This window comes from Procambarus clarkii, chromosome 66 (genome assembly GCF_040958095.1).
Source record: "Procambarus clarkii isolate CNS0578487 chromosome 66, FALCON_Pclarkii_2.0, whole genome shotgun sequence".
NCBI classification, from domain to species: Eukaryota; Metazoa; Arthropoda; class Malacostraca; order Decapoda; family Cambaridae; genus Procambarus; species Procambarus clarkii.
Window position 1 is genome coordinate 21,769,882 of NC_091215.1, and position 14,158 is coordinate 21,784,039.

At 40.5% G+C, this 14,158-nt stretch overlaps 1 protein-coding gene across 4 annotated transcripts in view; it reads left to right on the forward strand.

The window, feature by feature from the left end:
- The window catches only part of LOC123769351 (potassium voltage-gated channel subfamily KQT member 1), an 874,235-nt gene that overhangs the window by 690,103 nt on the left and 169,974 nt on the right, over positions 1-14,158 (forward strand). For all 4 annotated transcript variants that reach the window (XR_011223844.1, XM_069309856.1, XM_069309857.1 and 1 more), the window contains one exon: positions 2,768-2,844. Coding sequence is in view for 3 of the 4 variants with exons in the window: in XM_069309856.1 (XP_069165957.1) it covers positions 2,768-2,844 (77 nt within the window). In the remaining variant the exon portion in view is untranslated. The remainder of the gene's footprint in view (positions 1-2,767; positions 2,845-14,158) is intronic.

Consider the following 14,158-nt stretch of genomic DNA (forward strand, 5'->3'; position numbering starts at 1 on the left):
CCTTCGGTTCTGAGTGGTTTTCCGGGGCTCTTTTTCTTGTTGGCATTGGCCTCTGGGGGTCGGGTTGGAGTGCTTCATGCTCTCCTCTGGCGCCTGGGTTTCAGCTCTTGGTTCTCCTGATAGGTTTGTTCACTTGCGGCTGTCTCCTTCTTTTCTGGTGAAGACTGGCACGGCTGCTTCCTGGAGGGGTCCTTGGGTTGTTTGATGCTTGGTTGGTCTGGCCGGGAGTGTATCGTGTGTTGTGTTCGGTGGCGGCACTGCACCGTGCTTGGCGTGCCATGGCTGCCGTGACCGGGGTCACACTTTAGGTTGTTCCGAGTTCCCCTCTTCCCTGTTCCAGGGTGTAGTTCTCTCGGGTCATCCGTGGGGTGGTTCGGTCCTGCCAGTCTGCTGTCTGTCCCCGTGCCCACATCGTTTGTTGGTTGGCTCTGCGTTCCTTCGTTGATGTTCCTGGGCCTTGTCGGGCCTGTGTGGTCTTGGGTTGGCAATTGCAGTTTTTGTCTCCGCTTCACGTTGGGAGTGTACGTCTTCCGCCTGCCGGGTTAGGTCCCTCTTGTTTTCGTCTTTGAGTAGGTAGCTCCAGGGAGACGCTGGGGCTTCCCCCAGAAAACCAGTGTTGAATGTAATGAAATGCCATTTTCTGGGTGAGACCCGGAGGCTCCCCGGCAACCCTCCCTCCCCCCTGGTCGGCATTTTTTTGCATGTTTTGATGTCCAGCCTCAGAACTGAGAGGTAGATTGTCGGCGCGGGGGTCTAGGGCTCTCCCTTCCCCCTACCGGGGAGGGGGGAGCTGCGTAGACAGCAGCGCGGCGACGTGTGATGTCATACTCGTTTGTCCGTTTCTGTTTGTAGAGTTCTATCCACTTGTTCAGTTTATTGTCATAATTTTCACCAGAATAGAGGTTTGTTTTGGGACGCTTACCTTTCTGGGTGCCTGACCCGGTCGATGGCAGACATAGAATGCTGCCAACCACATGGGGGTTTCTATAGGCCATTGCTCCTCATGCTCTTCTGAGGGAGCCAGGTTCTGGCTCGTGGTCCCTGGTAGGCCCACAAAACTCCATACACATGACTGATGCCAATGTCTGACATTAGCATATCAGCCAGGATATCTCTGGAGAGCCTCCGGGTCTCACCCAGAAAATGGCGTTTCATTACATTCAACGCTGGTTTTATTTTTTTTACCTCTTTGGTTCGTGATTTCTTTCCAGGAGTGGGCAAACAGTGATGCCTTGCACTGAGATAGTGCCTCACATGCTTTCCACGCTTTTGCAAAATAGGTCAGATAACACGAATGTACCAAGGGAAGTGAAAAAAATTAGGAGAGAAAAAGTTGCCTCTAGTCTTAACAGTGCAGACGACAAAATTCAAGATGGCCGCCGGCAAGAGGAAAAACAGAGCTAGAGTTTGGCGGATTCACTGAAGAAAGCATTGATATAAGCAGTCTACGTAACAAGTTGGCAAAATTAGATATCATAGTGGACTATCATGTAGAAATTATCAGTAAATTGAAACAAAGTAATGACCACTTGAGTAGCAAAGTTTTTGGTCTTGAGGGTTTAGTGAAAGACTTGTGCAAGGAGAAGAATCTATTGGAAACAAATTGCAAAGCATTGGAAGAGGAAAATAAACACTTAAAAATAGCTTAGGAAGAAGTTAAAGCAAATTTAAACATAAATGACTACAATAGCTTAGGTAAGGAAATCCAAAAGGAAAAATAGCCTTTGTCAGTACAGATGGAGGAAGTTACACAGGGAATAGAACAGTGCAAGAAAGATATGCAACTTACCTATGCACAAGTGGCCAAAGTGAAGGAAAAAGGAGAAGAAGCAGTAAAGGAAGCCAAACACTGCAGCAACCTGGATAAAACAAACATTAGGCTGGAAGTCAGAAAAGAACTGACATCAAATCCTAAATTGGTGGAAAACACAGTTGATCGAAGTAAGTCCCTGATAATCATTCTCAGTTGGATGATTATCTCATTCAGTTAGCTCTGCCTGACATATGGGCTCCTGGAGGTGGACCTCTTCGCATTGACGTGGTCGAGGCATCACTCAAACCCAAAGGCTTCCCGGCATCTCTCCCTCCCTCCGGTCGGCGGTTTTTAACGTGTTTTCGACATTCAGCCTCAGAACGGGTGTAGATAGCTGGCGTGGGGGTCTGGGGCTCCCCCTTCCCTCTCGTGGTGAGGGGGGTAACTGTGCAGACAGGGCGCAGTGACGTGGTACCGTCATGCTCGTTTGCTCATTTTCATTTGGGGAGTTGTGTCCACTAGTTCAGCTTTTAGTAGTTATATTTTAACCAGAATAGGGATTTGTTTTGGGGTGCTTACCCTTCTTGGTGCCTGACTCAGTTGTCAGACATAGAATGCTTCCAACCACACTGGGGTTTCTGTAGGCCATTGTTCCTCGTGCCTCTGAGGAGGCCAGGTTCTGGCTCATGGTCCCCGGTATGCCTAGAACACCATGCGCATTGACTGATGCCAGGGTTTAATACATTCATATCAGCCCGGTTAGCTCCGGGGAGCCTCTGGGTCTCGCCCAGAAACTGCTGTTTCATTTCATCCAAACCTTTTTTTTTATGTTACTTCTGGGGTGTATTATATACTATATATAGGGGTATTATATAATGGTACAGTATTTTTATACTATTTTTGGTGTCATGGGGTTACTATTATATTTTACTATTAGAAGCCCTTTAACAGAAAAGGGCTTGTTAGTGTAAACATATCTGATTTTGAAAATGTTATCACTTATAATTTTTTCAGATTAAATGCAAGCCACAGTGAAGATTCTGTCACCAAAGAATCATCAGATGCCGTCTTAACAAAGAAAAATTCTGATGGTATGTTACCAAGTATTAATTTGGATGTTTTAATAAAAATAAAAAATAAATGATTCAGTAGCATATTAGAATATGCCTTCTCTTAATATGGAAAATATACATTTTAATTTTTATTTGATTCAGTTTATTCTTAATTACAGAGAAGCATGAGTAATTTTGCATGCTTATAAAGTTTGAACAAAAAGAAGAATAAAATGGGAAATCAAGTCTTTGAAGAATATTTTTAAAACAAGTATATATATGTCATCTCCCAGTATACTGAACATTTAGGCTTCATATTTTTTATGATAAATTTTATATGTTTTTATTAAATTTGAGAGACTAAATGAGTGTTACATCACCAAGATGTGGGACACCCTGTCTGGTTTAACTGGTACAAGGACAACTAACAATACGTTTGGAACACTACAGCTCAGCTATTGGTATGCTGGCCAAACCATCACTGAAATAGTGCATGAGATGAGCTTAAATGGAAGCTCATCTTCAGTCTTCAAAGAGAACAGAAGGCAGACTAAATATGGGTATTGATCAAAGAGGAACATTTCTAGACCTGAGGATAGTGAAAAAGTTGAAGTATTACATGGTGAATACTCTGGTGATTTGAACTGAAGACTAGTGAAGATTTTAAGCTTTCCTGTTTTAGGTCAATCATCAAATTAAATCTACTGTACCATGGAAGGATTCTTTACCTGTAAAGGTTGAATTTTAGATTTATGCAGTCGTGATTGTGAGTTTTACATTTACATTGTCTTCCGTTATCTTATTAGTATTTACAGACAACACAATACTAGTAAATAAAGGAGACTGGACACAAGGTACCCGCTGGGAAGGAAACAGCGTCTGATGAACAAAAAAGAAAAAGACTTGGGAGGGTATGGGGGAGGAGTCGTACGGTACATCATATCAGACCTATTTCCTGAAGCACACACATAGTTTACATCAGTGGCATGTGCAAGGTTGGCAAATATGTGGACTGCCTTCAAGAGTCTGCACAAGGAGGCATTCAGAGCACTATGCTTTATGCGCAGTAGACTAGTTTATAACTATACAGTATCAACATGGAATCCTCATCTTGTAATGATGATAGGAAAAGCTCTGAGGTTTGTACTCAGACTGGTTCCAGAGATGCAGTGAAGGAATTACAATGCTAGACTAAAGGAACTTTATCTCATGTCAAATAAGAGATGAAGTGATAGTCACCACATTAGAAAATACAGTACTTAGAGAAACTGACAAAGTAAAGTGAGTACCTAGACTGTGAAAATACAGATGGTCCTCAATAAGTTATAAAGGTACTTGAGATTTTTCTAATAGAGTATCAGGGTAGGGAAGCATTGGATTGAATTTGAGAGGCCGAGAGAAGATGGTGGAGGCCAAAACCGTCAGTAGTTTCAAAGCGTTGTATGACAAAGGGTCCTGGTAAGATGAGACACAATGAGCGTAGCTCTCATCCTATAACTACACTTAGGTAATTATATTTTGAAGGTTGAAAAAGAGGGAGCCATGCTAGAATAAATTAGTGGTTACTCTCGTACACTTTCCTATTTGTGGAAGCCACATGAACTAATCACTTGGCAATGGGCAAGTGATTACCTGGGTGAAGTGGGTGAATGGGCGAAGTGATTACATCGGCAAGTGATTACCACAAATAGTTTACTGTATTACATAAACACTCTACTTTTCATAACATCTGCCCTTAAAATGGCTCCTGTCAACACTGCAAGAATCTTACCTATTCTTAATGATGCAAGTTTGAGGGTTAAGGTTTTCCATTGTTTGGGATTGGGAAGTCTGTTGAACTTATCGAGGTCTCCTTAGCCAATGACAGTCCTTCCTTAGGATATGACAGACAATAGTTTATTTACTAATAAGTGCTAAACCATTTACTGTTAGGTGAACAGCAGTATTGACCCAACTGTATCAACCACTGCACTACAGGACACTCACATGAGAGGTGCTCCAATTATATTAGTTAAGTAATTAGAAGGAAGAACTTGTGGGGGTTCTTCCTGGGTAACCTTCCCCAGAATAAAACCAGTAAAAAGCAGGGGTGCCATAGGCACAGTCAGAGAACACTGTATAAACATCAGAGGTCCACGGTTATTCAACATCCTCCCAGCGAGTATAAGAAATATTGCCGGAACAACCGTGGACGTCTTCAAGAGAAAACCGATAGTTTTCTTCAAGAAGTGCTGAGCCAACCGGGCTGTGGTGGATATGTGGGCCTTCTGGCCGCTCTAAGCAACAGCCTGTTGGACCAAGCTCTCACAAGTCAAGCCTGGCCCCTGGGCCAGGCTTGGGGAGTAGAAGAACTCTCAGCACTCCATCCAGGTACAATCCAGGTATTTCAAAGCCATCATCATTTCTTGAAACCATGTCCAAAATGCCATGGCTTCATTCAAGGATGTTGAAGTTTGAAGTACAGTTGAAGATAATCACATTGTTCAAGGAGCTAAGTAGGAACAAAGCAGTTGGTCCAGATTAAGTTTCACCTTGGCATATATTGAAGAAAATATATGCCAAGGTGAAACTTGGCATATATTTCCTTCAAAAAAGGAGAATGATAATAATTACATGATGGATAGAACAGCAGAAAATGCAACAGAACAGCAGAAGGAATTTTAACTAAATAAACAAGATTACAGTTTTCTTTAAGTTTATATATGGCAGATATCAGCAGTTAAACATGCTGGTCAGTAATTAATATTGTTTGAAAATAGCAAGACATAGGTTGACATATAGGAGGTAAGGTAGGTTACATGGAGTTTATTAAGTAGTACTTAGTTTTTCTCTTAAACTGGTTGAGAGAGGTACAGCCTTTGACATGATTGGGAAGGTCATTCCACACTCTGGGTCCCTTGATTTCCAGAGCATTTCTAGTTTGGTTAAGATGCACTCTTGGAAAATCAAATAGGTATTTGTTTCTAGTGTGGTGCCCATGGGTTCTGTTGCAACATTTAAGAAGCATTTAAGGTTAGGATTGGCATTACAGTTCAGAGTTTTTATATATAGAGTACACTTGAGAGGATGTGCAGTGACTTAATATCTAACATATTCAAAGATTACAGTCACAGTCTCCGTGGTGTAGTGGTAAGACACTCGCCTGGCGTTCCGCGAGCGCTATGTCATGGGTTCGTATCCTGGCCGGGGAGGATTTACTGGGCGCAATTCCTTAACTGTAGCCTCTGTTTAACGCAACAGTAAAATGTGTACTTGGATGAAAAAACGATTCTTCGCGGCAGGGGATCGTATTCCAGGGTCCTGCCCGAAACGCTACGCGTACTAGTGGCTGTACAAGAATGTAACAACTCTTGTATATATCTCAAAAAAGAAAAAAAAAAAATGTGAAAAGAACTTTTATGTGAAAAGACTTTAAAGCATTCCAGTGAAGAAAGAGAACCAATGGTGGTTCTGGATAGATTGAATACATGGATAGTGAAATATTAAAGAAGTTGTTCACAACCTTTGTGAGACCAAAATTGGAATACACAGTGATTGTAGGGTGCCATATCTCAAGAAGCACATCAATAATCTGGAAAAGGTGCAAAAACATGCATCTAAATGACATCTTGAACTGAAAAGCAAGAGGTACAAGGATAGGCTAGAGGTGTTAAATATACCACAGCTAGAAGATACTGTAGAAGAAAAAGAGGTGGGATGTTCACTACTTACAAATTAGTATGAGGAATCCACAAAAGTGAGAAAGAAGAATTCTTGGAATCTGCAACTTCAAGAACAAGAGGTCATAGACTTGTATTGATGAAACAAAGCTACCACCCACTAATTAGAAAGTTTACCATTGCAAACAGAGTGGTAGATGGTTGGAACGAGTTACGTGAGGTGGTGCTGGAGGTCAAAATCGTCTGTAGTTTCAAAGCATCATTTGACAAAGAGTACTGGGAAGATGGGACACAATGAGCATAGCTCTCATCCTATAATTATTTAGTAATTACCTTATTCACTTAGGTAATTACTAAATTCCTTGAGTGTAAGGAGATAGTCATGTCAGTGAGTAGTAGTAAAACTGTTTGTGATCAGATGTAACAAAATTATTAAAACTCTCCCCTTTTTTATTGGTAATAATAACACTTAAGATGTATGCTGACAGCATTGCTCCTGTGAATGCTATTTGTGATTTTTAATTTGTTTGGATTGGTCCTTCTGAAGGTGATATTGTTAAATACAAGCAGTCTTAGTAAATATCTGCAAAGAAATAACATGGACATTATCATTGCCAGGAGAAATGCGGACCTCCCTGTCAAGATCCTCGGCAATGTCGGAATAAGGATAACGTCTAGCGATTATTGACTTCAGCATCAATCATTGCTGAAAGATAAAAGTAAGAATAAAATCAATTATATTCGCATTCAAGAAAGCAAGAGCCTTGAAGTAAACCATCCCACAATTTACAAGTGCTCATAGGCAAATAAGTTGATACATCATGTGTAGGGAAGAGTCTGTACATTCCATAGAAAGGGAGGTCATGGGCAAGGTACCTCCAACCAAATGTTTTTGTCTTACACCCAATAGATAGCACATCAATGTGTCTTTGTGATAATGCCTTTGCGTGCATTTGCTTGGAGCTAATGTAGCTCCACTCGTAATTTTTATTTGTGCAAATATGTGTTTTGTGCATCTCTCATCAAATTTTTATATCTGCTGTAAGTTAGGGTATTATAAGTATGCCAGATATGTCTAGCATCAAGATTGCAATGAAACCTTAGAGCATAAGGGATATTAGTATTATTAACTTGAATAAATTTCATAGTAATTATTAAAATATTTAGTAAAAATACTAAAATTTCTATTGATTCCGATACCAATGGATGGGACTGATTGTAGTCTGACACACACTAAAACTCTCCAGTTTTAGTTACTACAGTAAGATGATATTTCTGGAAGTGCTCCTATGGTGGCTTCTTGATGAATACCTGAATAGCTCCACGCAATTTAATCAATGCCAGGACCTTGAGTCATTTCAAACATTGGGACCAGAGGCCAAAACCTGGCTAACTCTATAGAGGGGCAAGGAGCAGGAGATATGAGATCACCTCAACCAAGAGAAGGCCACGAGAAAGGTGGGCAGCCCAAAACAGGCAATTAGTAGGGTAAACAATGGTAGAAAAGGATAAAAATGAGACCCTAAAACCAAGTGAAGCATCTGGTCATGAAGCAGTTCACTTGTAAATTACATATGTGCTCCTCTGTGTGTCCACACCCCTGTCTTGCCCATCCATCAACTAGAAACCTCAGTAGTTTGCCTGGCACGTATAGTGTATGCAGTCAAGTTTAAGCTTATCATTCCCACCATCTCTTTGAATCCCAATTATTCATAAGAGTTGGTCATCCTGGATGCTGTTCTGTGCTACAATAGCCATTTACTTGTGTATCTGTCTGTATTTAAGTGTTTGCTTCATGATGCATGTTTTTAATTCCCTACCTATTGTGTGTCAACCCTGATTAACACTTTTACCCACTTTGCCCACGGACGACGCAGCATTGCGTCGTCTGTTTAGTAGACGGACTTCCATTAACGGCGCAGCATTGCGTCGTCGGTTGCGACAAATTGTCAGCGGCTTCGGGAGGGGCGCGCCATGGTTTTGGACATTACAGCATATGCATATACAGTACTCCTGTAGGGAATTTCATTGTGAACACAATGATACCAAAATGAAAGACCTAGGACCAGAAATAAGGTAACAAAGTTGAAAAAGAGTACTGTATACCATTTCTTTGTTCATTATTAGCGCTCACTGGGGTAATGCTCCGTCACTTTCTCTGTTTGCTGTGGGTGGTACGTCGGGCTTTTGGACTTTATATATGCATATAGTCCTGTAGGGAATTCTATTGCGAACACAATATCAAAATGAAAGACCTAGGACGAGAATTGAGATGTCCAAAGTGAAGAGAGTGTACACATTTTATTGCTCTTGCGCACTCCCGGGTAACATGCTCTCACTTTCTCGCCGGGCTTTTGGGCTTTATATGCATTTAGTCCTGTAGAGAATTCTATTGCGAACATATTGATACCAATTTGAAAACCTAGGAAGAGAATTGAGATGACAAAGTTGAAAAGAGTATACACTTTTCAGTATTACCACAGTCTCCAAAGGAAGGCCGGGCCCTCTTTTCCGGGTAACAGTGGCCTGCTTTCATCATGTTGGCGCGTGGAGCGCGCCACGGTTTTTGACATTATATGCATATACTCCTGTTGGGGATTCTATTGCGAACACATTGATACCAAAATGAAAGACCTAGGACGAGAATTGAGGTAACCAAAGTGAAAAGAGTGTACACATTTTATTGCTCTTGCACGCTCCTGGGTAACTCGTTCTCACTTTCTCTGTTTGCTGCAGGTGGTAAGCCGGGCTTTTGGAGTTTATAGGCATTTACTCCTCTAGAGAATAATATTGCGAATACATTGATACCAAATTTAATATCTTAGGACAAGAAGTGAGGTGACAAAATTGAAAAGAGTATACACTTTTCAGAATTACCGTGTGCTCCCGTGAAATGCCCAAACCCACCTGGGATAGTGTAGCGCTCGTGCGCCCAAAGTGCGAAAGTTATAAGTATGTACCTTGAAGTGCATGTACCTAGAGTGATAATATCTGGGTGTTTGCTGGTGTTACCCCTGCCTAACCAGTTTCCTTCTCTGGTGGGTTTGTGTGGCTGCCTTTGAGAGGCCGGCATCATTTGAATGGTGCCTCACTCTTTGCCATGCGGGAGTCTTTGACTACTCTGCATGGCTTCATAGTTCGGGCAATCTGAGTTTTGTTTAAAGGGTCACACAGGGTGTGACCCTTAAAACTATCCTTCTGTGCTCATTACATTGTGCACTACTCACATCCTTAACAGCTGCCTGTGCTTATACACCTGATTTCAGTGTTTATATTTGGCAAGTGGCCCCTGCACCTTGTGTTTCCTGCTTGGTCTATCCTTTGGGACTCAGTAAGCCCTTTGTAGATTTAATTTTTTTTTTTACTCAACACTTTGATTCTGCCCTCGCTGGGTGTGAGTTTTGTAGGATGGCCACTCGTTCTCTTGGTGTTCTGTTGACTGACTGTTACTACCTCTGCTACATCACATGCAACATCTGTGACATTTGCTATCATAGCATCTCTGTTCCTTGTTCAGCTCCCATCCTAGAAAATGGGGTTTTCATCATGTGGGGGGAAGGGGTTTCTGTGTTCCTCCTCCTTCCTCCCTCCCTTCCCCTCCCCTATTCTCAGCTCCCCTCCCCTCCTCTCCCCTCTGTTCAAATTCCTTCCTTCCTTCCCCTCCCTCCTTCCTTCTCTCCTTCCTTCCTTTCCTCCTTCCTTCCTTCCTTCTTTCTTTCTTTTCATCTTTCCTTCTTTCTTTTTTTTTCCTTTTTTCAACTTTCTTTCTCTTTTTCTTTTTTCTTTCTCTTTCTTTCATTTTCTTACTTTTTCTTTCTTTCTCTCTTTCTATTTCTTTCTTTCTCTTTCTCTTACTTTTTTCTCTTTTTCTTATATTCTCTTTCTTTCTTTTTCTTTCTTTTTCTTTTTTTCTTTCTTTTTCTCTTTCTTTTTTCTTTTTCTTTTTTTCTTTCTGTCTTTCTCATTTTCTTTCTTTCTTTTTTCTTTCTTTCGTCCTGTCTTTCTTCCTTTCTTTCTTTCTTTCTTTCTTTCTTTCTTTCTTTCTTTTTTTCTTTCTTTCTTTCTTTCTTTCTTTCTTTCTTTCTTTCTTTCTTAATTTTTTCTTTCTTCCTTTCTTCCCTTCTTTCTTTTCTTTCTTTCTTTCTTCTTTCTTCCCTTCTCTTTCTTTCTTTCTTATTTCTGTCTTTCTTTCTGTCCTTTCTTCCTTCCTTCCTTCCTTCCTTCCTTCCTTCCTTCCTTCCTTCCTTCCTTCCTTCCTTCCTTCCTTCCTTCCTTCCTTTCCCTTCCTTTCTTTTTCTATTTCCTTTTCTCTTTCTCTTCCTTTCTTTCTTTCCTCATTCTTACTCATTCTTTCTTTTTTCTTTCTTTCTTTCTGTCTATCTATCTAATCTATCTATCTATCTATCTATCTATCCTTTCTTTCTTTCTTTCTTTCTCTTTCTTTCTTTCTCTCTTTCTCTCTTTCTCTTTCTTTCTCTCTTTCTTTCTCTCTTTCTTTCACTCTTTCTCTCTTTCTTTCTTTCTTTCTTTCTTTCTTTCTTTCTTTCTTTCTTTCTTTCTTTCTTTCTTTCTTTCTTTCTTTCTTTCCCTTTCTTTCTTTCCCTTCCTTTCCCTTTCTTTCTTTCCTTTCTTTTTTTATTTCTTTTCCTCTTTCTTGCCGGTAGTAGTGTGTATTTGGTCACTTTAACATCCTTCTTGCTGGGTCTGCCCTTGCTAGTGTTAATTTATCAGGGGTAAAGGGCTGACAGGCAGTGACTGCTGTTGAGTGGCTGTGTTATTGGGTTTTATCTGATTTGAAATTCAAGAGTCGGTTATATTCTCGGGACAAATGGGGGGAGACCTTTAACAAGCCACCGGCTTCCTATTATTGCCAAGGCTACTAGAGTGTTAGTGGCTCTCAGGTAAATTTAGGTAAATATTATGTTGTGTGTCTGGAGAGTGGTTGTGGTCTTTTCCCAGCTTCCCATCTTCTTTGGATGCGAGTTTGGGGTTTGGTTATTGTTTTGTCGGCTGTTCCAGGGGTCTTTCCCTTCCACATTTGATAGCAGAAGTATTTAGCTGATTTTTCCACTGAAGTTCAGTGCCTTCTTTTTCTCTGAACAGTGTAGTTTAAGGCTTGGTTTCCTTCCCTCATGGGAGACAATTGTGTGTATACAGTCTGCCGTGGTTTATGGCTGTGCTTTGAGAGGCTTTGTTCATTGAGTTTTCAAAGCCAGGGAAGGAACTCAGGGCAGGTTCAATAATAATGATGATGATGATGATATTATTATTATTATTATTATTATTATTATTATTATTATTATTATTATTATTAATAATAATAATAATAATGAGAAAATCCAAAGGAGCCGTGATGAGGATTCGAACATATGCGCTGGGTATTCCCAGATGCACGCTCTAAACGACTATGCCATGATATGGTAAAAGAATTGCAACCTGGGGTACCACTGCAGCATTGAGAATTCTCAAGGCTTCCACTGAAGCTGAACCAGGGTATCACAAAATTCCCCATGCACTCTGGCTCTGTTGTCCAGTAATTCTACCTCTGATGCCCCTCCTTTAACACACACAAATCACATTATTGTGATATATCATTGAGACGATCCAAAGGAGCCGTGATAAGGACTTGAACCTATGTGCTGGGGTCTTCCCAGATGCATGTTCTAGACCATGTCGTGGCATAGTTGTTTAGAGCAGGCATCTGGGAATACCCAGTGCATAGGTTCGAATCCTCATCACGGCGCCTAGAGATTTTCTCATTGATATATGACGATAATGTGATTTATCTGTGTATTGAAAGAGAGGCGTCAGAGGTAGAATTACTGGACGACAGAGCCAGAGTGCATGTAGAAATTGTGTGAAACCCATGTTCAGCTTTAGTGGAAGCCTAGAGAATCCTCAAGGGTGCAGTTGTACCCCAGGTTGCAATTCTTTTACCATGTCGTGATTTTACCATAAAGTGATTTCTCTGTGTAATACAGTATTAATAATAATAATAATAATAATAATAATAATAATAATAATAATAATAATGCACCAATACACAGAAATCACAGTAACGTGATATATTTACCTGAGATCCACTATCTCTTGTGGCCTCGACAAGGACAGGAAGCCGGCGGCTTGTCATAGGTTCCCTCCCCCCATTTACCTTGATGATCTTTTCCAGATATATGTTGAAATTCAGCACAGTTTTGGCAGTTACGGCATCAGTGGGAAGGCGGTTCCATGGGTTAATAACCCTGTGCATGAAAAAGCATCGCCTGTTCTCAGTCCTACATTGTGGCTTGTTGAGCTTGAAACCGTTGCTCCTTGTTTGTGTTACTTCTGACTTTCTGAAGAAACTATCTGGATTAACATCCTCTAATTTGTTCAGTGTTTTAAAAGTTTCATTGAGATCTGCCCTATCATGTCCTGGTTTAGTGCCAGGTCTAGTTTAGTGCCCTTTTGTATACTGTAACTCATAATCAATGATGTCCATCATGGATTTATACATTTTCCAGAGGTTCCTCTTGGTTACCAATGCTCGTTTTACGACCTGTCATCCATTGAGTTCCCTATCATGTTTTCTTTTCAGCACATATTTTTGAACGAGTTCCGTGACGGCCCTCTTGAAATTTTGCCATGAGTGTTCCGTGCCATATTTGCCCATCAGCTTCCTCCAAGAGATGGTTTGCATTTCCTCTCTCTTTCCTTGATAGTCCCCTTGCTGGTAATCTAGAAATTGATCACCTTTGGCCTTTATGTGGGTTTTGATATTTGTAGTCCATCTTAAAATATGGTGATTACACAAGGGAGGGTTAGCTTTTTCTCCACAAATTTGATCAATCATACCCTCTTCTGTAGTCAGCACAAGAACATGTATACTGTTACCACATGTGGGCTTTACCACATGTTGTATGAGAAAAGTCCTGCACAAGGTCGAGAAATTGTTCACCTTCTGCTTGTGACGTTAGGTTGATCCAATCTATGGTCTCGTGGTTCAAGTCCCCCATTATTTGGATTTTATCAGTGAAAAAATCCACAGGAGATGTGATGAGGATTCGAACTTATGTGCTGGGTATTCCCAGACATACGCTCTAAACGACTAGGTTGTCTAGTAGTCTAGATGACTCCTAGTCGTCTAGAGCATGTGTCTGGGAATATCCAGCGCATAGGTTCGAGTCCTCAGTATTGCTCCTGTGGATTTTCTCGGTAATAATAATACTAATAATAATAATAATAATAATAATAATAATAATAATAATAATACAAAAATAATAATAATATAGTACAGTAATACAGTTTTGGAATGCCCTTTCCACTGCTTGATCCTTTGTCCTTTTGTTGGATGAGGGGGAATTTGCTTTTTGTTTGTTTTTTCTTTCTTTTCTGGGTTTTTCTAATGGAGAGTGTTGCCTTTTGGTAGAGCGCCCACTTTTTACTGGCATGGGGTGGTGGTGGCTTTTTCTATTCATTGCAGTGATGCAGTGCAGGGGTTTATAGTCATTTTCTGGTACAATATTAATAAATGTCTTATTTACTACATTAGTGAACATCATGAAAGTTTAATTGGGTTTATATGTGCATTCCCAAATGAAGAAAAACAATTAAATTGAGCCTGTAAATTGTGAATGGGACTTAATTTGTCGGAAAATGAATTAGCAACTTTGGTTATGATGAATTTCAAATAGGCCCTCTATGAAAGTTTTCAG